Source organism: Mytilus californianus, unplaced genomic scaffold (genome assembly GCF_021869535.1).
Source record: "Mytilus californianus isolate M0D057914Y unplaced genomic scaffold, xbMytCali1.0.p SCAF_2, whole genome shotgun sequence".
NCBI lineage: Eukaryota > Metazoa > Mollusca > Bivalvia > Mytilida > Mytilidae > Mytilus > Mytilus californianus.
The window spans coordinates 59,810,036-59,835,675 of record NW_026262668.1 but is presented as its reverse complement, the minus strand read 5'-3'; the positions used below and the strand labels follow the sequence as shown (position 1 = coordinate 59,835,675).

General features: G+C 31.7%; 1 protein-coding gene across 2 annotated transcripts; it reads right to left on the bottom strand.

Moving 5' to 3' along the window:
- Positions 1-569: 569 nt before the first annotated feature.
- On the bottom strand, positions 570-24,535 carry LOC127730145 (acyl-CoA-binding domain-containing protein 5-B-like). 2 transcript variants are annotated; one of them, XM_052238348.1, is made up of 12 exons: positions 24,452-24,535; positions 17,890-18,010; positions 16,923-16,995; positions 15,882-15,935; positions 13,049-13,211; positions 8,376-8,540; positions 6,727-7,022; positions 4,611-5,094; positions 3,652-3,854; positions 1,864-1,893; positions 1,289-1,392; positions 570-903 (listed from the first exon to the last, which is right to left on the bottom strand). In XM_052238348.1, exons 1-12 carry the CDS (start codon positions 24,516-24,518, stop codon positions 894-896), a joined length of 1,770 nt encoding a protein of 589 aa, XP_052094308.1. In that variant the 5' UTR covers positions 24,519-24,535; the 3' UTR covers positions 570-893. The 2 variants fall into 2 exon arrangements, with proteins under 2 accessions (XP_052094308.1, XP_052094309.1); XM_052238349.1 differs by lacking the exon at positions 15,882-15,935 and having other exon boundaries at positions 24,452-24,521.
- Between the last annotated feature and the right edge of the window lie 1,105 nt (positions 24,536-25,640).

The following is a 25,640-nucleotide window of genomic DNA, read 5'->3' as shown; positions in this document are numbered from 1 at the left end:
AAAGTGTTCTTTTAAGAACAGATGATAATAGTTTAATAATCATGGAAATAATGTTACAAACAAATTACTTATAAAAAGAAGGAAGTTGATATTTGACAGAACATTAAATTTTGCTGATTTTACAGTAATGTAAATTATTTCTCTTTAATACTAGCAGATTAGTGATTGCTTTAGAAAAAAATATCCAAATTACAATTACAAACTAACTTGCTGTTAGAAAACAGAAATATACAATTTATTGACCTACAAAACAATGTTTTGAACTATTTATTTATAAAATTTATTAAGAATAGAAGTTTTCATGTCAAAATTATACCTTTTTAAATCAGTGACTCATATTATACTATTAGTAAGTTATTATTTTGTTTGAAATTCCTGACACAGTCATCAACTAACAGAGCTGGATGGTATGTATTACTTTTTATATCACTGCACTCATTTCAAACTAACAACCTTACTGAAGCAATTTGTTAAAATATTTTACCAGTGGAGAAGAATTCAAACTGCAATCTGTAAACTGTTTTAGCCATTGCTATTGTGATACCCCAAAGCCCACTGAATAAGCACAGTAATACATCAACAAAGATAGACAATCAAGAAATAAATCAACGCAAATTTGGTTGTGAAAGGACCAAATGCGAAAGAATTCCCTGAAAATATTTGGTTTAAAGTATTCAATCATAAAATTTTTCATTTGACTTCTAACAGCTACTTATATAATTATCTGAAAATTTGTCAATATTAGAAATATTAAACATCATCAAAATGGTATAAAGTTTCTCAATCTTGACAAGTGATAAATAATTTTGTAATGTAGACAATGTACACTTTTCTTGTTCTTTCTTCCTGGTCCATTTTTTGAGCTGACAATATTCTCTCAAACTATGCAATTCTTAATTTATCCTGAAAAAAAAGAAAAGACTATTTAGAGTACAAAAATTGAAACAAAAATAAAATATGAGCTGTTAATTCCATGCATGCAAGAAGTCTATATTCATACATTGTTATGACTTTACGTTAATAAATGTCTTTCGATCAGAAAATGAAAAACATCTAAAATTGTAACATCTTCTCTTTAAAAAAAAAACAAACTTTATACTTTTATCTCCTCTTTTGTCAGAGTTAAATGAAATCAATAATAAAAATTAGTAAAAAAAACTTTCACATAAATAAACTATTATTTGCAGATTTTTAAACCTGTTAAAGCTATTAATGACCCTAGATTTTTAATAGCTGTTTTTAAGCTTATGATTGCAATTATCCTAATGCGATTATTTTCAAAACAAACCTTCTTCTCCTTCTTGACATTAACCAGTATACAAACATAGGCCAGATAACAACAAACAAAAATGTCTTCCCTGTTAAGTTGGGGAAAGGCCACCAGCTGGACATCTGTAAAAGATTGTTTACATTACACTTTGTTTATTATAAAAAGACATACATTACATTGCATTATTTTTGACTAATGGCTTCTCCATGGGAGAATATTACAGATTTTTCCTATAATTGCTGCACCATAATACAATCAAAGAGGACTGGACTCTCTAAATTAATCTCAATTTCTACTTTAAAAAGAAATATATAGATGAAATGAAAAAGACAACAGTGAAACTAAATTGAAATATTGCTTGAGATGTTTTAACTGAAATTACAATACAACAAAAAATGTTCAATCCCCTGATGCTTTCAATTCTCTTTTAGTAAAAGAAGCATCATCATATTACTAGTTCTGAAACTGAATCATCCATCCATAAGTTCTGGAGAATCCCTGATACCAACAAAATTGCTAAGCTGATTTATTTTCAATCAATCTGAGGACTACTGAAAAAAACAAAAGACAATTCATAATGAATATATACTTACAAATATTGAATTTCTTTGATCAGTTTTTCTCTGAAATAAGAAATAACAAGCATTCTGAGAGTATTGCATGGCAATACATAGTCCCCTACCGGGTAAAAATTCATTTTACTGGAACAAAATGCTAACTTGTTCTATAACTTGTCATGGTGTAAACAAAAAGTAAATATCATGTCAATATCTTCAAGCATGACTAAAAACAGTGTGGAAAACTGATTATATGAGTGAAAAAAACATTAGATATGATTAATAGTTCTCTAAAATTAGATATGATGTAATACAGTGTATATCTTTTTTCAAATTATAATCAAATATAATTAATAGTTTTAAATATTTTTTCTTTCATTTGTCACAAACTAATAAAGATTTGTAACTTATATATAAAATGTCAACAACTTTTATCTACACAATGTAATGTATTGAAATATATACATTTATAAAAATAGATTATCATCTAATTAAAGGATTTCTCTTCATAATTTTTTTTTTATATATATAGCATTCAGAAAATTAGTTTATACTTAGTAACAAACTAACCTGCCAAAAAAATCTTCAAATAATTTAACAAAGAATGTCTTTAAAAAAATGAGTTATCTCCCTTTGTACAGAAATATGGTTTAGCATAGTACTCTAACATTATATATGGTCTAGAGTTATGGTCCATAACTCTGGACTAAATCATCAGACCAGAACAAAATTCGAACATGATCTATAACTTGTCATGATAAAACTACATACCAAATATCAAATCAATATCTTCAAGAACGAAGAAACAAAGTGTGGAAAGCTGATTTGCCGGACTGACGGATGGACAGACGGACAGATGGACAGACGGACAGATGGACGGAGTGCAAACCTAAAGCCCCCTTCGACTTCGTGGGTAGGGAACTAAAAACTGTAATGACACACTTAAATGTTTTTTTTATTATTATAGTCAAGTGAATTCTGCTGGGTTTTTCAATTGATTACAGTTGAACTGATATTTTTATTTTATTCATGTTCAAACAAAGATTTTAAAAGTACCATCCCATAAATAAATAATCTAAAATCCATTAAAGGATAAGGAAAATGTTGGTAACCAATAGAAGCATCCCAAATTCAACAAAGTCTACATATAGGAAATAAATATATACTAGTAGAATTTTTATTTCTTTAGAAATTTAGCAATTTTTTTCAAAGCCAAAAAAAATCTCTTTGGAAATCCTTGTGCTGACTATCTTTTACAAGGACACAAATGACAAAGAGAAGCAACAATCATGAGTATAGACAAACCTGACTTTTGTTTCAAAGTCTATAGAATTGATGACAAAGAGAAGCAACAATCATGAGTATAGACAAACCTGACTTTTGTTTCATAGTCTATAGAATTGATGACAAAGAGAAGCAACAATCATGAGTATAGACAAACCTGACTTTTGTTTCATAGTCTATAGAATTGATGACAAAGAGAAGCAACAATCATGAGTATAGACAATCATGAGTATAGACAAACCTGACTTTTGTTTCATAGTCTATAGAATTGATGACAAAGAGAAGCAACAATCATGAGTATAGACAAACCTGACTTTTGTTTCATAGTCTATAGAATTGATGACAAAGAGAAGCAACAATCATGAGTATAGACAAACCTGACTATTGTTTCATAGAAGAATATTTGGTTAAAGTGAACTATTTGCAAACCATTTGTCTTGGATGAACAAAAAAGCCACTGGGCAAAGGAAATGGACAGAGAAGAAACTTACTGGTAATATATATCTCCCAAAATGTTTTTGGGAGAAAATATATATTTACCTGTTGCCTAGAGACAGCCTCTAAACTGTCTAGCCTTTGTAATACTGTGTGCATATCTTGCTGAAGTCTCATTAATGTAATAGCAATCTGTTCATTGACTGATCCATACATCTGTGGTGGATGTTGAGGGTCTCTACCGCCTCCTCCTTCACCTCCCTGTCCTCCCTCCATAGGAAATCCATCATAATACCCATAACCTTCAACTGAAATCAACACACTTTAATTTTTAACTTCATTTCTTTTGTTTGATACATCATTTAAAATAACAAAAATTTAATGGCTTTTTCAGTTGTACAATTTAAAATCAGTACATGTATGTCACTCAAATATTAGCCAAAGTAAAATAGCTATAAATATTTTTTTTCTAAAAAAAAATTCATGTTCAATTTATGTTAATAAAGTTTTATATTCAAAATTTAAAGAAGATTTGTTGATAATGACATTTAGGTTTGTCATCAAGCATGCAAATTTTACAATTTCCTTGTCAAATGAGCAACTAATCAAATCTTTAAAATAACTTGGTTTGCTGTTAATTTCATTTAAAATTTTGCTCGATCAGAATTCTTTAGTACTAGTCATATATCAAAATTTCACAAAAAGGAGAAATTCAGCACTTTTTTCTAACACATGTACATGTTGTCAGTTTCCTAAATCATTGGTAAAACTATGTAAAATTGTATTTCGAAAAAGAACAAGTCTAATCTCTTTTTCAAATTAAAATAATCTTTTAGTTAAAATCTTTTCCTCCTAATCAAAATATATAAACAAAAGTATAGTCATTAATAGTTTATAGTGATAGCCTTTGTTTACTTCATGAAATTTCATTTCAGATTTAATCCTGTTAATTTAGATAAATCATGCATGACTAATAGGGAACACCATCTTATGTTTACAGAAAAATATCCATTGTATATATTTCAATGTGCTTTTTCCCAATAAATTTGTGTGAAAAACAGTACCTGGTCTGTAACCCTGTGAGCTATATGATCCCTGACTAGGTAGTTTTCCACTAGAACTTCCACCCGGTGGGGAAATCTGACCCCCACCACAAGTCCTTATATTTTCTGAACTCAAATGTTCTTCCATTAACACTTCAGACTTGGTTAAACTATTTGATTGTGCAGATGAATTTGAATTCTCACTACCAATTTCACTTAGCCCTGTAACATTTAATGAATCTTCCGATGGTCCATGAACAATTAAACTATCATGCTGGGACCTCTGTTGAAAATTTAATCCAAAAGGAAAGTTCTGTGACATTGACAAATTATCTCGATGTAAGCGATTTGGAACTGGTGACAGTGTCTGTTGGTCAACTTCAATATCAGTTCGTAATGATGGATTTGCACTAAAATGAACATATTTCTGTTTATTATTTTGTAAATTTCCTTTTAATGGTGTTGACATCTGTTGGTCTTTAGAAGCCTTTCTTGACAACTCTTCCTGTAATAAATTTATAGTAATGTATTTATTCATGCAAATATCTCTGGGTAGAGAGGGTAAAAAAGACATATCTTTATGCATATATCCTGGCTATTGTGAAATATGATCAAAATTCATCTGATTGATTAAACACAAGAATGTGTCCATAGTACATGGATGCCCCACTCGCAATATCATTTTCTATATTCAGTGGACTGTGAAATTGGGGTCAAATCTCAAAACTCTAATTTGGCATTAAAATTAGAAAGATCATATCATAGGGAACATGTGTACTAAGTTTCAAGTTGATTGGACTTCAACTTCATCAAAAACTACCTTGACAAAAAACTTTAATCTGAAGCGAGACAGACGGACACACAGACCAGAAAACATAATGCCCCTACTACTATTGTAGGTGGGACATAAAAAATACATGAAAAATACGCTATACATCAAACAATCATAAACTGTTAACACAGAGATATGTCTCGCCTATTTGTTATTTTGATAATGCAAATGTTGACATTAAAATAGCAATACTTTATCATGTAAGTTATGCAAATATTCAAAGTCAATGAACCATGACGGAAGGTAAAGGGCTAAACAATCTCCATGGAAATGAGATGTGCCAATGCTAATACAACTGCAAACCAAGTACCATTGACTTTTCATAAGTCGTTCCCTTTAAACAAACCTAAACACAAACATTAACTTGTAAACTATGTAAAAGTTTCAAAGTCAATGAACCATAATTAGGGGGTGAGGTTATATAATCTCCATAGAAATGAAACTTGCAAATGCCAATACATTTGCATACCGAATATCATTGACTTAACATTAGTGGTTCATCTTAAACTGACCTAATCACAAACTAATACATGTAAACTAAGCAAAAGTTTCAAAGTCAATGGACCATGACTGAGGGGTAAGGACCAAATATTCTCCATGGAAATGAGATGTGCTAATGCTTATACAACTGCATACCAATTATCATTGACCTACCACTAACGGTTCCCCTTAAACTGACCTAATCACAAAATAATACATGAAAACTAAGCAAAAGTTCTATGGTCAATAGACCATGAATGAGGGGGCGGGGCCAAATAATCTCCATGGAAATGAGATATGCCAATACTTATACAACTGCATACCAAATATCATTGACCTACCACTAGTGGTTCCCCATAAACTGACCTAATCACAAACTAATAAATGAAAAACTAAGCAAAAGTTTCATGGTCAATAGACCATGAATGAGGGGGCGGGGCCAAATAATCTCCATGGTAATGAGATGTGCCAATGCTAATACAACTGCATACCAAATATCATTGACCTACCACTAGTGGTTCACCATGAACTAGACCTAATCACAAACTAATACATTGTTGACGCCACTGACGCCGGAAAAAGCATACACATGTCTCGCTTCTTGACTCCGTCAAGGAGAGACAAAAATGTGGATACTTAAAAGTATATAAGGTGGAATTATTTAATAAATATAGATTTTGAATGACAAAAAGATTCTTTTAGAAACCTGTAAAGACTGTGAGTATAAAACTTTGAGCTAAGGTTTAAATAAAAAGTTAAGAAGGCAATTGAAGACATTTTTCTTTTCACCCTAGTAATACATTGTAAATTTGATAAGAAATATACCGGTGATGGTTGATCTGATGTGTCACAAAACTCCTCTTCACTTTCACTCTCACTTGTAAGTCTGTCACTAGAGGGCACTTTATCATCTGTCACTGTTTCACCATTAACTGGATGCTCTATATTATCATAAAGCATTTCACTGTTTTTTCTGGTGTGGTTTTGGGTCTGGATTTCTGGTGTGTGTATTTCTGATTCATCTTGGTCGTCCTGGTCGTCATGCATGCCATTCATACCTCCATTAATATCTTGGTCCTGAGCATTTTTCATACTAGAAATTCTGTCCCAGTTTTCTCTTTCTGAAATTAAAAAGTTGTTTTTAAAAAAGATAAGTTAGGTACATAAAAGATGTTTCCCTACATCGAGTCATGTCAGCAAACACATTCATCTTTACTTGTCAGGAAGAACTCAGGGTTCTCACTAAGGATTTTTGGAAGTGAGTCCAGGGACTCGTCCTTTTTGGTCATGGCGAGTCCAACAGTGAGAAGAAGAATTTTTTTTGCTATATAATTTACTATTTCAGTCTCTATGACAAAAAAGAGCAAGGAAATGACATCAAATTAAGATTATTTTTAGACTTTTGTCTTAGAATTATGATATGTGTGCTCAGTTGATGCAACATTTTACAATCTTGATGCATCTTTGGACTCACCAGTTTTCAAAATGAGTCGAAACAGATTTTCAGGAGTTCAGGACTCGTCGACTTGCCTTAGTGAGAACCTGATAACTATAGAAGTGATCATAATTCATTTTGTCTTGACATTTTAAAAAATCATCAGTAAATAAATTTTGTATTTCTTAGGAAAAAAATGAGGTTCCTAATTTATTTGTGTGTGCTGCAAATAGAGCATATAAAGATTATTTTAAAGATAAGAGTAATAGGACTGTGACTTCATTCAAACAAAAGTTTTTTTATCTTTTCTGTTAGGTTTGTCTTTTACTTGTTCAGAACAGGAATTAATAAATGCATTGATAAATTTAAACTTTATATATGACATTACATTTTGGGTATGGTACATGTATGTAAACAAAACGGTTCTCTAAATAGCACAAATATTTTTGACATGATTACATTGACTTATTGACAAGTAGAACTGGGAGCTATTGCTCACTAATGATAACCTGCTTTAAGTATTCATTAAACAGGAAGTTGAAGAGAAATTGTTCTGAAATCACATCATTCCTTATGGAGATTGTATTGCCAGCACATCCTTTGAATCAGAGTACAAGTACATGTAACAATACATTTACAAGAGGATATATGTCAAGCCTCATAATTTGGCATATGAAAAAAAAGTTCAACTGTTCATATCAATTTAAAACGATGTTAAGATTTTTAGGAAAATGATGCTTGATTGTTGTAGGATTAACTTTAACTTGATTGGTAAATGAAAACGATGATATTGTCAAATCTAAATACTTCGAAAAGTCTCTCAAGTTAATTTCTGCCTTTTCCCCAACAAAACAATTTTTGTTCTTACACTGCAGGCATTGAAAACATTATAATTCCTTATCCATGTAAGAGGAACTGACCAGAAATAGAGGCACTATCCAGGTGACGATGAAGTAATGACTGACAGGTGGATATATAATATAATACCCTCCTCAACTTTGGTGCACAGGGTTTAATTTCAAGTTATAAATACATGTACCAGAATCTAAAATAGAGAGAGCTGATTCTGTTGGTTTTTCATCATCAAATTCCTTGTCTTGAAAACCTCGCGGCATTCCATTCATCTTGATGTCTTGTTTGACAAGATTCTTCAGAAGAGGATCAACCAGCATGGAGTGATTCATTGAATTTTCATTTCCATTTCCTTTAAAATAAAAAAAAAAAAGGTGGGGTTTTATCAACAGACAAAGGGGTAACATATATTTCCCAAGTGACGCCTATTTATTCATGGCCTTGTAGATATAACTTTCAGAAGGGGTTGTGTAGCATATATATTGCAATAAGTAATTGACTGGGACAGCAACATATTTACCATTTCTATTATCCCACATTTTACAACTTAAAATACTTGTTAAAGAGATGGGTCTAGTGCAATCCAGATTTTTTAAAATGTAATTTATGAGTATCGTGATGGGTGGGTCTCCATTTCTATATTCCTTAAGTTTTCAGGCCATTTTTCTCTATTCTTTATTTGTTATGGCCATTACTCTCTATTCTTTATATTTAAGCATCCAATTATTTTCTATTCTTTGTCTTTTTTTGCCTATTTTTCTTTACTCTTGGCCCATTATTCTCTTTTCTGTAAACCTTATATATCCAGACCCTCATTTACAATTATTTTATTCAAAAGCATTCAAAATATTCTGAACAATGATTATGATTTTAAGGTTTCCCAAAGTTAGATAATGACAGGAATTTTAATTTGTCACCTTAATCATGACATTGATTGATTGATTGATGTTTAATGCCACTTTCAACACTATTGTGCTATTTGGTGGCAGTCTGTTTTTATTAGTGGAGGAAGCCGGAGCCTTTATCATGTCAAGTGAATCTTTTAAAATAATTACAATACTATATATTTTCACAAATTTTTACATGCATTTATAATTGCCGTTGTTAAACAAATAGTTATTGAAATTTCAGAAAATGCTGTGTACAAATAATGCTATCAAAATTTAAAAATACAAGTTTCTATTTTAGGAAAACCTATCATGATGCAAATTTCGAAATAATAAAAAAACAGTGCAAAAAGTTTCTCAATTGACAGTGTGTTTCTTAACCTAAATACACAACACTATGGCTAGTTGATGGTCATGAATAATAATTTCTATATATCAATGATATCCTATTTAAGAACAGTTCAAAACATATTTACACCTTGCCATTTCCAACATAAATCATAACAATTTCTAAATAGATGTCCCTGAAGTGTTTTAAAGCTCACTTGTTTGGGTTGCCCATAAAAGAACCCAGTGACTTTCCCGATAATGACCTTATGTTTATAAAAATCTCTTAATATTTTATACAGCAAACATAAGGTATCCCCTTGAAGGAAATTTTGCTCTGACCACGAAAAAATTAATACAACCAAATTAAATAAATCTACAGTAATATTTTCCATTGCGCATTTTTAAATGTGACCTTATATAATTATCTAGAATGATATTTAAGGACTAACATTACTGTAGATGAAGAGTTGCCACCATTATATAGCAATTGACCGTGGCAATTCTTCAATTATAGTACTTTTCTAATGCACCACACAAATAAAATGCTTCGCTGGGGCGCAGCTTGATACGACCGCAGAGGTCGAACCCTGAACAGTTGGGGCAAGTATGGACACAACATTCAAGCTTGATACAGCTCTGAATTTGGATTGTTATTAAATATTTGACACAGCATAGGTTTCTGACACAGAAAGAATGTGGTCTAAGAACTTGAATTTTTTTAATTTACCTATTATGGTCCAATGTCCAAAATCAAAATACATGGTTAGATTCAGCATATCAAAGAACCCCATATATTCAATTTTTGTTAAAATCAAACAAAGTTTAATTTTGGACCCCAACTTGGACAAACTTGAAAACTGGGCCCATAATCAAAAATCTAAACACATGTTTAGATTCAGCATATCAAAGAACCCCAAGAATTCAATTTTTGCTAAAATCAAACTAAGTTTAATTTTGGACCCTTTGGACCTTAATGTAGACCAATTTAAAAAACGGGACTTGAAATTAAAAATCTAAATACACGGTTAGATTTGGAATATCAAAGAACCCCAATAATTCAATTTTTGATGAAATCAAACAAAGTTTAATTTTGGACCCTTTTGACCTCAATATGAACCAATTTGATAGCGGGGCCCACAAATAAAAAATCTAAATTCATGGTTATATTCAGCATATCAAAGAACCCCATATATTCAATTTTTGTTGAAATCAAAACAAAGTTTAATTTTGGACCCCAACTTGGACCAACTTGAAAACTGGGCCCATAATCAAAAATCTAAACACATGTTTAGATTAAGCATATCAAAGAACCCCAAGAATTCAATTTTTGTTAAAATCAAACTAAGTTTAATTTTGGACCCTTTGGACCTCAATGAAGACCAATTTAAAAACGGGACCCAAATTAAAAATCTAAAAACACGGTTAGATTTGGCATATCAAAGAACCCCAATAATTCAATTTTTGATGAAATCAAACAAAGTTTAATTTTGGACCCTTTTGACCTCAATATGAACCAATTTGATAGCGGGGCCCACAAATAAAAAATCTAAATACATGGTTAGATTCAGCATACCAAAGAGCCTCGTATATTCAATTTTTGTTGAAATCAAACAAAGTTTCATTTTGGACCCCAATTTGGACCAACTTGAAAACTGGGCCCATAATCAAAAATCTAAATACATGGTTAGATTCAGCATATCAAAGAACCTCATATATTCAATTTTTGTTGAAATCAAACAAAGTTTAATTTTGGACCCCAATTTGGACCAACTTGAAAACTGGGCCCATAATCAAAAATCTAAACACATGTTTAGATTCAGCATATCAAAGAACCCCAAGAATTCAATTCTAGTTTAAATCAAACTAAGTTTAATTTTGGACCCTTTGGACCTTAATGTAGACAAATTTAAAAAACAGGACCAAAAATTAAAAATCTAAATACACGGTTAGATTTGGAATATCAAAGAACCCCAATACTTCAATTTTAGATGAAATCAAACAAAGTTTAATTTTGGACCCTTTTGACCTCAATATGAACCAATTTGATAACGGGGTCCACAAATAAAAAATCCAAATACATGGTTAGATTCAGCATATCAAAGAACCCCACATATTCAATTTTTGTTGAAATCAAACAAAGTTTAATTTTGGACCCTTTGGACCTTAATGTAGACCAATTTGAAAACTGGACCCAAAATTAAAAATTTAAATATACTGTTAGAATCGGCATAACAAATAAATAAATGTGATCAAAGATTTTACAAATCTAATGCGCCATACTGTGCAATTAAAGATTACTTCTTGAAATTTTTCAATATTTGAAATTTGAAAAAAAAATAATATTTGAAGAATAATTCTTTTTAATTTCTGAAATCTGAAATGAGAAAAAATTGACCCCCCACAATTTCTTTTTATCCCCCCCTTTTTTCCCCAAAAAAATTCCTTCCCTCAAGATATGGTCATAATCTCAATTCAAATTTCCAATGGAGTTGGCAACCATAATTACCCATTTAAATTTACCATAGTGCTAACTTAATCTATTTTATAATAGAATTAAAAATATACTGTCAAATCTTTCATATGGATTTTTTTGTAAAAAAAAAAGATGCAAGATTTGCAGATATTTTTACTGGTCTTCCTTTATAGATATGCATTTCTTTAAACATAATTTAAAAGCAGTGTAAGGGAAGTAACCAAAACGTTGTATTTTGATTACCTCCCTTACACTGTTTTAAATTATCTTTATTGTTCATTAACCATTACTTTATACATAATTTAAAAGCAGTGTAAGGGAGATAATCTCAATGATGTATTTGATTTATCTCCCTTACACTGCTTTAAATTATGTTTTGTACAAAAGTATTGCCATTAACCAGGACAACCTTGTTTTTCCCCCTTTTTTGCCCCTAATTCCTAAACGGTTTGAGCCATAACCCCCCAAAGCAAATCCTAACCATCCCTTTGTGGTATGGAAACTTGTAGTATAATTTCAGAGAGATCCATACACCGTTCCACAGTTATTGTCTGGAAACTAGAAAATGCTTATTTTTGGCCCCTTTTTGGCCCCTAATTCCTTAACTGTTGGTACCATAACCCCCAAAATCAATCCCAACCTTCCTTTTGTGGTATTTAACCTTATGGTCAAATTTCAAAAAGATCCATTCACTTAAACTAAAGTTAGAGTGCAAAAACCAGTATGTCTTCGGACGACGACGCCGGACGACGACGACGCCAACGTCATACCAATATACGACCACAAAATTTTTTTGCGGTCGTATAAAAAATAGTACAATAGTGCTTACAAATGTGTAAATTTAAGATGAAATAAAATTCTGCGAATCTTCATAAATGATTTTGGTGCATAATCATCAGGGCAAAACATGACACCATACAAATGAAAACGCTCAAACCAAAGTTTATTTCGATACTTGTACCATTCCGATTTAGATAATATCTCATTAAAACAGCATGTTTGAAGTAGGTGTTGTTTTATTTTCATTTATATTGCATTAATCAAATATTTGTGGATAATACAATTCAAAATGGCAGACCAAACCTGTCAATTGTGGATTTGTCAGTTAATCTTAGCCTATGATTTTTTTTTTTACATAAAGATTGCATTTAGAATATGTAATTAACATACTTATATCTTCCTGTATCACATTACTATTTGTATCACCATTAGCAAGATCATAGGAACGCTTTTCATCCTCAAATGGCGACCTCTCATCTATTAATTCATAAAATGTTCCAATGGTCTCCATAAAATCTCTAACAGGCTTTTCTTGTGGCATGGCTTCAACAATCTATTCAAAATAAAAAAAAAGCTTTTAAAAATTGGTAACCAGAATGTAATTCAGTTAATTCTATGGAAACAGCATTCTGTAAAAATGGATCAGCTGCAGTAATTTGAAACAATATATATGAAAATCTGGGTTAAGGATTAAAAAAAAGTTCTTCATCATAAACACATCTAATCAGTGATCATCAATTTTGATTCATGTAAAAACTCAAATCATTTAGCAACATTAAACAGACAGGGCCTAATATAATATAATGCTGCAAACCCAGTACAATGTATGCAAATGCAACAGCCTACCAATTATCAATAGTCAATCACATGAAAGTCTATATAATGACTCCTAAAACAATGGTATTGATCAATAATAATATTATTTCAAAATTAATAAACAAGTTTGATGTAATGTTCAAACATATGAGAGATGGTTTCTCATTAATAGATTTTAGAACTGAACCTTTAAAACACTATGAAACTTTACCATCTGAATTTTGTAAAAATTTCAAATATTTACACAAACATGACTGAGAGGGACTAGGCCCATATTACTCTACTTGTAACTGAAATGTATGCATCTTCAAAGTACATATAACAAGTGGTCCTTAAGAAAACATAAAAAGGATTGAAAAAGACAATGCTTGAAAGCTAAGAATGTGTCTTGATGTGTATTCTTCTTTCAGAATGGAGACAAAAAAAAGAACAGATGCCTTTGAAAAAAGTACTCTACTGATCTTTGGCGGAGTTTAATATTGTAACGGCCGGGGTCTGTGCCTGGGGAGATTAAATTTCGGGAGGGACAATTATCCCATCATGTATGATAAAGTTTTTAACTTGTGGATGGAAGTCAAGTGTTTGGGAATGGAGATGAATTGTATAAATACCAAAATACTGTACGTTATTACCGGTGAAATGTCACCGTGATTGGTGTGAAGCAACACTCTAAAATGTCACTTAATTATAGTTATGTGCGTATTGAATTATTATGAAATGTTTTTCTTACCTTCCCTAGATAATTTGCTGGCGTTTTCGTGGTAGTTACCATGTATTTTTAGAGCTTTAAAAGGTATGTGCAGCGTAAATGTTGCATGCGCGCTCTGTGTTATGATATTGTCGTCAGGCATTATTGTTGACGTTATTGTACTGCATCTTGGGTTAGCACAGGTGGCATGACGTCACAGACGTCATGCTATTTGCGTTATGTCTTTATTGAACTTTGTGTCGCACTGTGTCGTACTGATTATAAATACGGAAGTTCGCTTCTCTCGGTTTCAGTCTTGTCTTTGCTGGGCGCCATATTCAAAATTTGAAAGTCTCACAAGCATTTGCAAATTAATATTGTCATATTGTCGTTAAGGTGGGCACAATTAATATTATTGTCGAAAGTAATTTCGATTCATTTTATCAATAAGTATTAATTTATCCTCATAAAGAAAGCAGTTGGCTTTTATTAAATATAATATATTATCTTGACTGTGTACCGACACGACACGGTCTCGACACAGCTAGAGTGTCAACCATAAGAAGATACGTACGTTAATTCCTTTTGGGAAATAAAGACCCGATATTTTAAATAGAGACCAGATATCGAACTTAAATTTACTATAACACAAGAATATTTACTCTATATCACAAACAATCTGATTGGATACCTTTACTAGAAATTATTGAAGGCCAGCGGGCTATTTCACAAACACATAAAAGATCACTTAAATGTACGACACGTGTTATTGTATTCTATTTATATTAATACACATGTAATTCCCATATATTGATACCAGAGCTAACAACTTGTAACTACCACGAATGCCAGTAAAGCCGTTTATTAATATCTATTTTTATCTCGTGTTTTAGGATCACATGATATTACGAGAGCAGCCAATATTGTTTTTAATTGTGTATACTATACTTATTAATATATTGTTCAACCTGTATAAACTACAGTGTTGTGGTTAATAAATCATTAACTTAATTCAGTATGATTCTATAAATGCCCTACAAGACTCAATCTCGATACTGATTACAGATTCGTGGGGTGCTACACTCACAAATTCATGTAGCAATCCTCTAAGTACGCAACCTACGACCTCTTTCAGGTATATAAAATTATCAGACACATAACGCTAAGTATAAAGTCGTCCGTCACCGGAAGTCAGAACCCTCAGCCCGCTACAATATTACTTTTGGTCCTTTATGGTTTCATCAGCTCTTCAACATTTGTATACAGTTTTTGATGGTCAAAATGAGCCTCCAGTGCAGTAAAATTGGCACCTTTAATACTCTTGTTACAGTTCTTCATTACTTTGCATTCATTTTAACAATCAATTTCATATCTGCATCTTACAAACACCCTTACACTATGGGTATCAAAAATAGTCCACTAGATTGTGTAAGCAGTATTTGCAATACATGTTCTGTTCTGAAACAAAAAACCTCCCTCCACTATTCCTTGTGATCCTGTCTAGTTACTCTACACCTACTCAATTACCTCAGTACTCATGGACATGGCTTTTACAATACTAGCTCAGTAAACAAATACAAGCAAAAATGTTTTCAATATGAAATAAAATGTTGAATATGCATTGGTAGTAGAATATATTTTTCTACTTAATGAGACAGAGTGGTAAAGATGTTTTTGGTGATAAATATGTTAGTGCTAGGTTTCAGAAAACATCCGTACCCTTTTATCCTTGTCACCCATTGTGTTCCACTTGTCTGTGGACAAGGCAATACTCTGAAAAGGTAAAAAAAAATCTAAAAAAAATGTTCATTTACACTTTGACAAAAAGATTTATTATTAAAAGGATGTTTCCCCATTATATTTTTTACATTTTTCGTCTCATGATTATTCACCCATTTTCCCCTTCTTATTAAAAATTCATGTTAAATATAATTTACATTGTTCAGATTTCAAGAAACCTATGTATCATAAATTATCAAGGCTGCACTAACAATAAATTTAACACCATAAATAATACACAAATGCTATTGTGAAATCAAATGCTGAAACTATATATAACAAAATAAAAGAATGGAAGTGAAAACTGGATGACATGATTCACATCAACATGCCATACAATGTACAGTTATAAAACATTAAAGATATATGCTGATAACCATGATACAGGAAATATCAGTATACAACTTACTGACAGTATTCAAATTAACAGGACTTACTCAGACAGGCAGACTCAAGAGTTTCCTGTCATTGCTGAATGACAATAATATTCTTCACAGGACGAAACTATTTCCTTTTGTAAATTATCAATGTACTGATTATCAGATTTTCTTCACAATAATTTTGCAATGCAATGTATAAGAAAAATCTGATGAATTGTAATTTGTGTGTTTTTCATAATCCAAAAAATTGTTTTTCTTTGCATTTTGTTTTACAATTCGAAAAAGACTTGATGAGTTGAGGTCAATTGGGGTACCCATTCCTGTTTTCATATCTAAATAATAGTGTAAAACTGTTTTTTGGTAAAAATATCAATTTTTAAAATCATCTCCCCTTGAATTGAAGAGATTTGTGCAAAAGTTACATCCCCTGGGCATATACATTATTTCGTGAGTCACAAAAGTGAAATCAGAGGAAAGCAAGTAAATGTTGATTATAAAAAATAATTAATCATTCAGGAAATGTATCATATTTGCTAAGAATTAGAGAAGATATTAACTATATCATGGTATTCAACTTTTAAGCACATCAATTACCAAATACCTTCTTAAGTTCTTCAACATAAAGATCCATGGCTTGTTCACTTGGTAAATTACCAAGCTTGTTCCATGCATCCCTATTAAAAAGATAAAGATGTGTGTTGTATCATAGTTATATCTTTAAAATGCAATCACAGCATAAAGTAATTCTTTAAATGTAATCTTGTAGTTCTAAAGGACTTGTATTTTTATTTTTTACATGCTTAATGTCAAGAACCAACTCTCTCAAATCCAATGAAGCTAACATATCCTTGTTAAATTTAAAGTAATTTTAATGTGTCTTAAGTATCCTGGCGGCTAAAAATATTTGGACTCGATAGTATCTAATATCTAGTACAATGATCATGGACCATCTACAGCAGGGAATAGGTAGGATTTCTGTTTAATTATTTGTTATTTGTTTGAAATTGTAGAATGTAAATACACACATTACTATTTTCGCTTAGATGCAATATTTTCTACAGTGAAATTTTTTTTTTTTTGTTATAATTTTGCAAATAACTTCTGTGTACATTTAAAATATAATCTTGGGATGATATAACTTTTATTATGGCATTTTATATTTGCTTTTCACCATATAGATATTTAGAGAATGAATATAAGGTGATATTCAGTATATGCAAAAGAAGCAGCTGCCACCAAAACAGCAATGACAAAAAAATTACAAGACATCTAGAGGTCTGTTAACATGCAGTCTTCCACACTAAAAATGACCTTCATGTAATTGTTAATTAACTACAACCTAAACTTTGTGATTTTCACTGGTATTTAATGTTTGATTCCTTAGTTCCAATATTTTTTTTTCCAACGTAAAACAAAACTATATGCTGATCTCTTAATGTTTTGCTTCCTTTTGTTGTTGGTTTAAATTTGCTGTCCCATTTGAGAATACTGGTACCCCATATCTCCTTTCATTCATTGATAAATAATTACTATATCAAAATATTATTGTTACTGTACAGTGTACCAACCATTTTTTCTTAGCTACTATGTCCCAGCTCCATGGCTTTGGTTTTGTACACGTTCCCTCTGTGGCCTGTTTATACAACCCATAAAATGCTAACATTATTTCATATGAAGGCTGGAAGGGCCCTACAAGATAAAATATAAATTGTTAATATATAATTTTTATACAATTGAATGTTGGATGGGACATACAAATCTACAAGATAAATTATAATTCTCATATAATTTCAATAGTAGGAATCCTTTACAATGATTGGTTACAAGTGATTCTGTTTGAATATTTTTTGGCAGTTTATATTTCAATAGACCATGTTTACAACTACTTTTGTAACTATTGTAACAAAAGAACATAAGACAGGGATTTCGTTACCACAAATTACTTAAAACCTTTACTAAATTCTTTCATAGATACAAAGATTTGGTCTGCAAGTTTGGCTGTACCTGTAGAAAAACTTATTTCAAATGGAATAGCACATCCTAAATTTTACGGTGATGTTGTAAACCGAGCCCAGAAATCTAGGTTCGATGCGGGTAAACTTATCAATCCTTTAAATAAACTTATTCTAAAAGGTTACCTATTCAACCCTGTAATTAAATCTTTGAATATTGTTTTTATTGGCATAAATATTGATTTTGTTATCAGTAAATTAAAACCATACTAAATATATCACATATGCACTCTCACAGTACTACAATCTGTCGATACTTACAGTTTGGCATTGCACAAGGTCATGTTTTTCTCTGACTGTTAATGACATCTTTACACTAAATCCATTGGATGTTGGATGTGTACTGATTGATATTTCAGTCTTAGATACATAATTTTTTTCATTAGTTGTTATTGGCTTTGAACTAGCTGTCAGTAACTGCAAGTACTCTCAGATCTATACTTAGTGTCTTTTCATTTTTGGGATGTACAAGTACCCATCCACGTCCACTCTGTGTTTTTGTTAGATGTATTTCTATTTGTATCCATCTAATGAGTTAAGCCTTTTTCAACTGATTTTTATAGTTTGTTCTTATGTTGTACTGTTACACCCCTGCCCAGGTTAGGGGGAGGGTTGAGCGCTCACAAACATGTTTAACCCTGCCACTTTCTTTATGTGCCTGTCCCAAGTCAGGAGCCTGTAGTTCAGTGGTTTTCGTTGGTTCATGTCTGTCATATTTGTTTTGTAAATTGGTTTGTTATGAATAAGGGCGTTAGTTTTCTCAATATTTTTCATGTCTGGACCTTTTATAGCCGACCATACGGTATGGGTTTTTCTCATTGTTGAAGGCCGTATGGTTGCCTATAATTGCTTACATCAACTTCATTTGAACTTTGGTGGATAGTTGTCTCATTGGCAATCATACGACATCTCCTTATTTTTATATGGCGGCTTGAATTCATGATACACACAACATTATTTACAATTGACTGTGTTTGAAAAACAAAATTTTAAAAATAAGGATCATGATGATTAATAATTTTTTCAGAATTTAGTGCAGTGTTCTCCCCAGGGCCTTTTAGCATCATGGTAATGTGATGCTATCTGAAATTAGTTTCTCCTAGATAGTGTTCTGAATGTGGTGGTATATTTTCTAGAAACAAGAAGGTATTTCATAATTCCCTGTTTACCAGGATGATAAAAAAAATTTCTGAGGAGAACACTGTAGTGATGTGTTAATTTTACCAAATCTGCAACAAACTTTATATGTAAGTTCCATTGGCTTTAATTCCTTTTAATGAACAATGTAAATGAGGTTAAGGTCAGATGAAACCTGCCAACTTTCACGATTTAGTCGTGAACTACACGATTTTGACCCCTTGTCCTGTCTAAAACACAGTTTGGTGGATTTAAATTATACACGAAAAATTTGTTGGATTCAGATTTTGAACTTTCTCCAAGGGAGACAATCGTGATCAGCCTATCAAAATCGTTGTTTCTTGTGATTACGTATATAAGCCAACCAAAATAGATGTTTCTCATGATTATGGGACATTGAAACATTGGAAAAATTTGTACTTGTGTGAACTTTTTTATTACTCTGTATGTCAGAATTGTAAAAATTGTGATCATGGTAGACAAATTTTCATCTGCAAGAAGGTTCTTATGCAGCTAAGACTGCTTAAAAAGAAAAGGGGGTCTGATTGACAAATTCAATGATAGGTATATCATATGCCTTTTGTGAAGTCTGCAATATAGACTGATAGAGACCAGAACATTGACCATAGTGGTCTGAATGACAAATCAAAGCATGCAAGGATTTACGAATGCTATCTTCTTGTCATTCTTGTTATTAAATTATCAAATAAAAAGTGCTGTCTTTTATTTTTCACAAGAAATCAGATAAATATCCTTCTTTGTCAATTTGCCCTAATCATATATATATAACATGTTCGCCCTTAGTCTGTTCACCCTGGGTTTCAGGGTTCTCACTTAGGAATTTTTCATGGTGAATCCTGGAACTCATCACTTTTAGAAATGGTGAGTCCCAATAGATTTTGATGAGTCCAGGATGCACGTAATTTTTTGTGTCTTAATATGATGAAATGTGATGAAATAAAACTATAATGATGCGTATTTGATCGATAGTTTTTATTATATCGCGAACACATGATCACAAAATAGCACAACAGTACTGAAAGTGGTGTTAAACACCAGTCAATCAATCAATCCAACTTTGGACACCAGAATAACAACTGAAAAATTAAATTATTGAAAAAACCCTATGGTACCCTACAACTATTCCTCTTCAAGTCATAATTTTTATCAATATCAAAAGGCAATCCTAAAAGGAGGTAGATAGTAGACCAATGTCTGAACAGAGCCCCATGGCCAAAAACAGCCATTTACAGGTTAAATATACAGGGCAATAAAAAAATTTATTCTTAGTTACAAGCCCCTTGATACATTGGTCTTATTTTTTTTTACACAATAAAAAGAGAAACATCCATTCCATGATTATAATTAAATGCTCCGCTGAACAGTTGGGGCAAGTATGGACACAACATTCAAGCTTGATACAGCACTGAATTTGGATTGTAATTATTTGACACAGCATAGGTTTCTGACACAAAATGAATGTGGTCTAAGAACTTAAAAAATTTTAATTTACCTATTCAAACCATATCATTATTATTTGCTTTTATATATATAAATCAGAAATAAACAATTTAAAATGGAAAATTTAAAGAAAAAAAAGGGAAAAAAAATCCCCCCCCCAAATTTTTTGAACCCCCTTATGATTCATCACCCCCAAACTCAATCCCAGCCTTCCCTTTGTGGTATGGTACCTTGCAGTACAATTTCAGAGAGATCCATACACTTGAACACAAGTTATTGTCTGGAAACTAGAAAAATGCTTGGTTTTTTTGGCCCCTTTTTGGCCCCAAATTCCTAAACGTTTAGGGCAATTACCCCCAATCTCAAACCCAGCTTTCCCTTTGTGATATGGAACCTTGTAGTACAATTACATAAAGATCCATACACTTACACACAAGTTATTGTCATGAAACTAGAAAACTGCTTGTTTTTTGCCCCTTTTTGGCCACTAATTCCTAAAATTTGGAGGCAATTACCCTTAAAAATCAATCCCAGCATTCCCTTTGTGATATGGAACCTTGTGGTACAATGTCAGAGAGATCCATACACTAATACACAAGTTATTGGCCTGAAACTAGAAAAATGCTTGTTTTTTTTGCCCCTTTTAGGCCCCTAATTCCTAAAATTTGGAGGCAATTACCCCCAAAATCAATCCCAGCATTCCCTTTGTGATATGGAATCTTGTGGTACAGTACACACAGAGAGGATGTAATCTCATACTCCCAACACTGATTCTGGTGTAACACAGTGTCATACTGTGAAACACCGATTTCTCTCCCAAAAAACACCAAGTAATTACTCCCATCTGGGAGGGTTTTATGACCTGTTGATTGCAGGTAAGAGTAATAAAAATCAACAAAGCACGACTGCATGGTCTGACAGTGACATAATTACAGGTCAACTATTCTCTCACTTCTTCCTATTTCAATCATTTCCTATTTAGTTTTATTTCTGAAAGCTATAAAAAAAGGTTAACGAAATGATTTTTAAAATTTTTATACAAATATGAATTTTTAGATTGGAAAATTATTTACATTCTTTCATAATCTCATAATCAAGAATGGCAACTTGATATTTACAATAAGTTGTATTTAGTCAGTTTAAACATAAAGATATTAGTATATACATGGTTTAAAAAATAATAGTATTGATACAAAAAAAAAATAATGAATAAAATAAAATAATGTAGATAAATTACATATATATATTATATTTATATAATCTTCCTTTATTTCTTATCATTTAAATTTAGAAAAAACGATTGAATAAATTCAATTAAAATATATGTCTTTATTTTCTATTAATAATACTCCACTTACAGGTGATGTTTTGTTTGTTTTTGTATGTTTCTTAGGTATGAAAAACCAACACTGTCAGAACAAATGCTGAATATAATTTTAATAAATAAAGTTGTACAGGATTCTTAAATAAAATCAGATTATAATATGTCTCTGATTAAATTTAACAAATCTCACACTTTTCATCATTACTGTGACTGTCATTTAATGACAGGAAACACAAGAAATGTTTATTGTAGTCATCAACTACTGGCACACTTCAAAGGTAATCATAGCAATAAAAATCATGTTGTTGGGAGAAACCACACCAAGGTAATAAACAATTAAGGAGTTTTAGGGAGGAATTACTCCAAGTTTCTCCCAATTTCCTCCCAAGATTTGGAGAGAGTTGCTGGAGTTTCTTGGTGTGACACCAAGTTTTTACACAGTGTAGGGAGTATGAGATTACATCCTCTCTGTGTGTACTGTACAATGTCAGAGAGATCCATACACTAACACACAAGTTATGTCTGGAAGTTACAATAAAAACGCTTATTTTTGGCCCCTAATTCCTTAACAGTTGGTACCATAACCCCCAAAATTAATCCCCACCTTCCTTTTGTGGTATTGAACCTTATGGTAAAATTTCATAAAGATCCATTCACTTAAACTAAAGTTAGAGTGTGAAAACCAATGTGTCTTCTGACGACGACAACATCATACCAATATACGACCGCAAAAAATTTTGCGGTCGTATAAAAACATGCAAATCTAAAGTGAACACTGTCCATAATAATGAGCTTGGCTAAATAGTAATAATTCTTTATCATTTTTAACCAGATTTGTTTCAATTTCAAAACATTTTTCACCTTTGTTTACGATAGGGATGTTCAACATGCAATAAGAGAAAAATTTTAAATCATTCTAAGACCAGTAAAATTATTCTTCTCCGTAAAATTTCAAATCAACTTTGTTCAACGATCTGTTCTATGCGTAGTAGCTACAGTTATGAAATATTATATCATTTCATTTCAAGTTCTCAAAATGTTTTACTTTCTTTGGTTCAATCAATAAATACCTGATGTTCAACATGTGGAAATATTCAAGCTTTTCAAATACTTGTAAAATTTTTATAAATTGGTTACTATTACATATTTATTAATCAGTTCGAACAGAATTATTATATTTTAGGATGAAATATGTTTTATTTAAAAAAAAATAGTTATCAGTCAACAAAAATATTGATCTACGCATTACATAAATTTTTTAACATCGAATTCTGGTTTAATTTCCTGTCAAAACAATGACGGCAATCGTGAATTTGTTTGGCAAACGATGTGGTTTCAAAAATGATGCGTCCAGCTCAATTTTCATGCGTCCAAGACGCATATACGCGTCTTAACGAGAACCCTGCTGGGTTTGGTCGCCCATAAAGTCTGTTTGCCCTGGGTTCATTCGCCCTACTTGTAGAATGCTGATTAGGTATAATTATGATGTCTTTGATCTCACCGATTGTTGTATTATTTGTCTCTTGCCGATTAATAACGAAATTAAAGTTTTTTTTAATAATGCCACGACAGGTCTGTGTTATCGTTAGATGTTTTCTGCTTTGTATCTATCTGATGAGTTGAGCCCTTTTCAATTGATTTTTATGATATGTTCTTAAGTTATACTGATACACCACTGTCCCAGGTTAGGGGGAGGGTTTGGCTTCAGCAAACTAATTTCACCCCACTACATTCAGACACTGTCCCAAGTTCATTGAAGTTAGGAGCCTGTAGTTTAGTGTTTGTCGTTAGTTCATGTCTGTTATATTTGTTTTTCAATATTGTATTGTTATAAAAAATTTAGGTTGTTTTCTCAATTAAATTGTTTCATATTTTTCATGTCACTTTTGTCAGGCTCGAATAGTAATTTATTTTGTCTCTTATGTGCGTTCATTCAATGTTAAGGAAATATGACTAACTGGACGAAAGAACTTTCCAGAGGAACAAAATTACCCGACTTGGGGCTATGTTCTAGTTTTAATAACCTTTTAAACGTTCGGTTTTCATCAGATTTTAATCTGACAAAACAGAGTACAACATAAAAGTATGCATGTCCAATTTTGTTTTTACAACATGAATTAATGTATGATTATAACTTAATAATCATTTAAACGTTTGTTTTCATTACTAAATAAGTTGCGAAGCCTTTTTCCTCACCCTCCTTTGGCAATCCATGAATAACTTTGACTGCAGCGTCAAATCTCTCTTTAGGTGTTGTCGCCATTTTGCCTATCACGTGATAAATGCAATCCGAGTCATTTTGACACTTTATAATTTTCCCGCATTTTTTTAAAAACTTTATGTATTTACCGTATTTACGGTAAAAATGAATATTCTTACCAACAATATGCGGAATGTAGGAATCATTGTGTACAAACTTGATTGAACAATAAGCTGTACCAGAGACATATATGTCATGAATATAAATTCATATTGACTGGCTGTATATAAACGCAAGGGACTGTATGACCATACATACAAATAGCCAAAATTCATCTATGGTCAACATTATCTGAGGGAGTTGAAAAGATTATTTTTAAAAAAATGGATCAGACACACGTTTTTCAACAAAGTAACTGAGATTTTCTATCATATTTACAATTGCGATAAAAAAAAAACCCGCAATATTTCGCTAGACACACTAGCTTCATCAGTCTTGCGTCTAGACACACTAGCTTCATCAGTCTTGCGTCTCTACAAGTGAAATCGGATGCAGATAAGAAGTTTTTGCAGTTCATTGTACCATTTTGGTCAATAAGATGTAATTGTGCTGCGTAAAAAAGTTGTATGACGTTCAAGATTTTTTGTTTGGTATGCGAAATCTGTTGTTGAAGTAAGGCAAGTTTGCTGCATCCATTGGCCAATAATACACTCTCAGAGATGATACGGACGATGCCACATAATAACCTTAATCTTTCCTCAGTGTACTTATTTTTGTCTTTTTCATTTAGATCATCAGGTTCTAAAGTATGGCGTATACACAAACTGAGTTCTCCGTTCAAGTTACAGTTGGAATTTGCGTAGATGGTATAACTTTGTTATGTAAAGGGGCGGATGAAGGGACTGCTATAGTATTGGCAGCTTTACAACATTTACAACATAAACAATTCTTTTCCAATATTATTTTAACCAGGATGTTGCTTTGTTAATAAATCTGTTACTTATTTGTCACGGATGATTTTTGGTCTTCTGAACAATATGACTGATGGTGACCTATAGGTCTACGTCATTTGATATCTGGCGGGTAGCTACCTCATTGGCATTCATACCACATCTTCTAAATTTCATATTAGTGAACTGAAGAACTATATATATGATGGAAAATCAGAGTTGATTACGATGTACA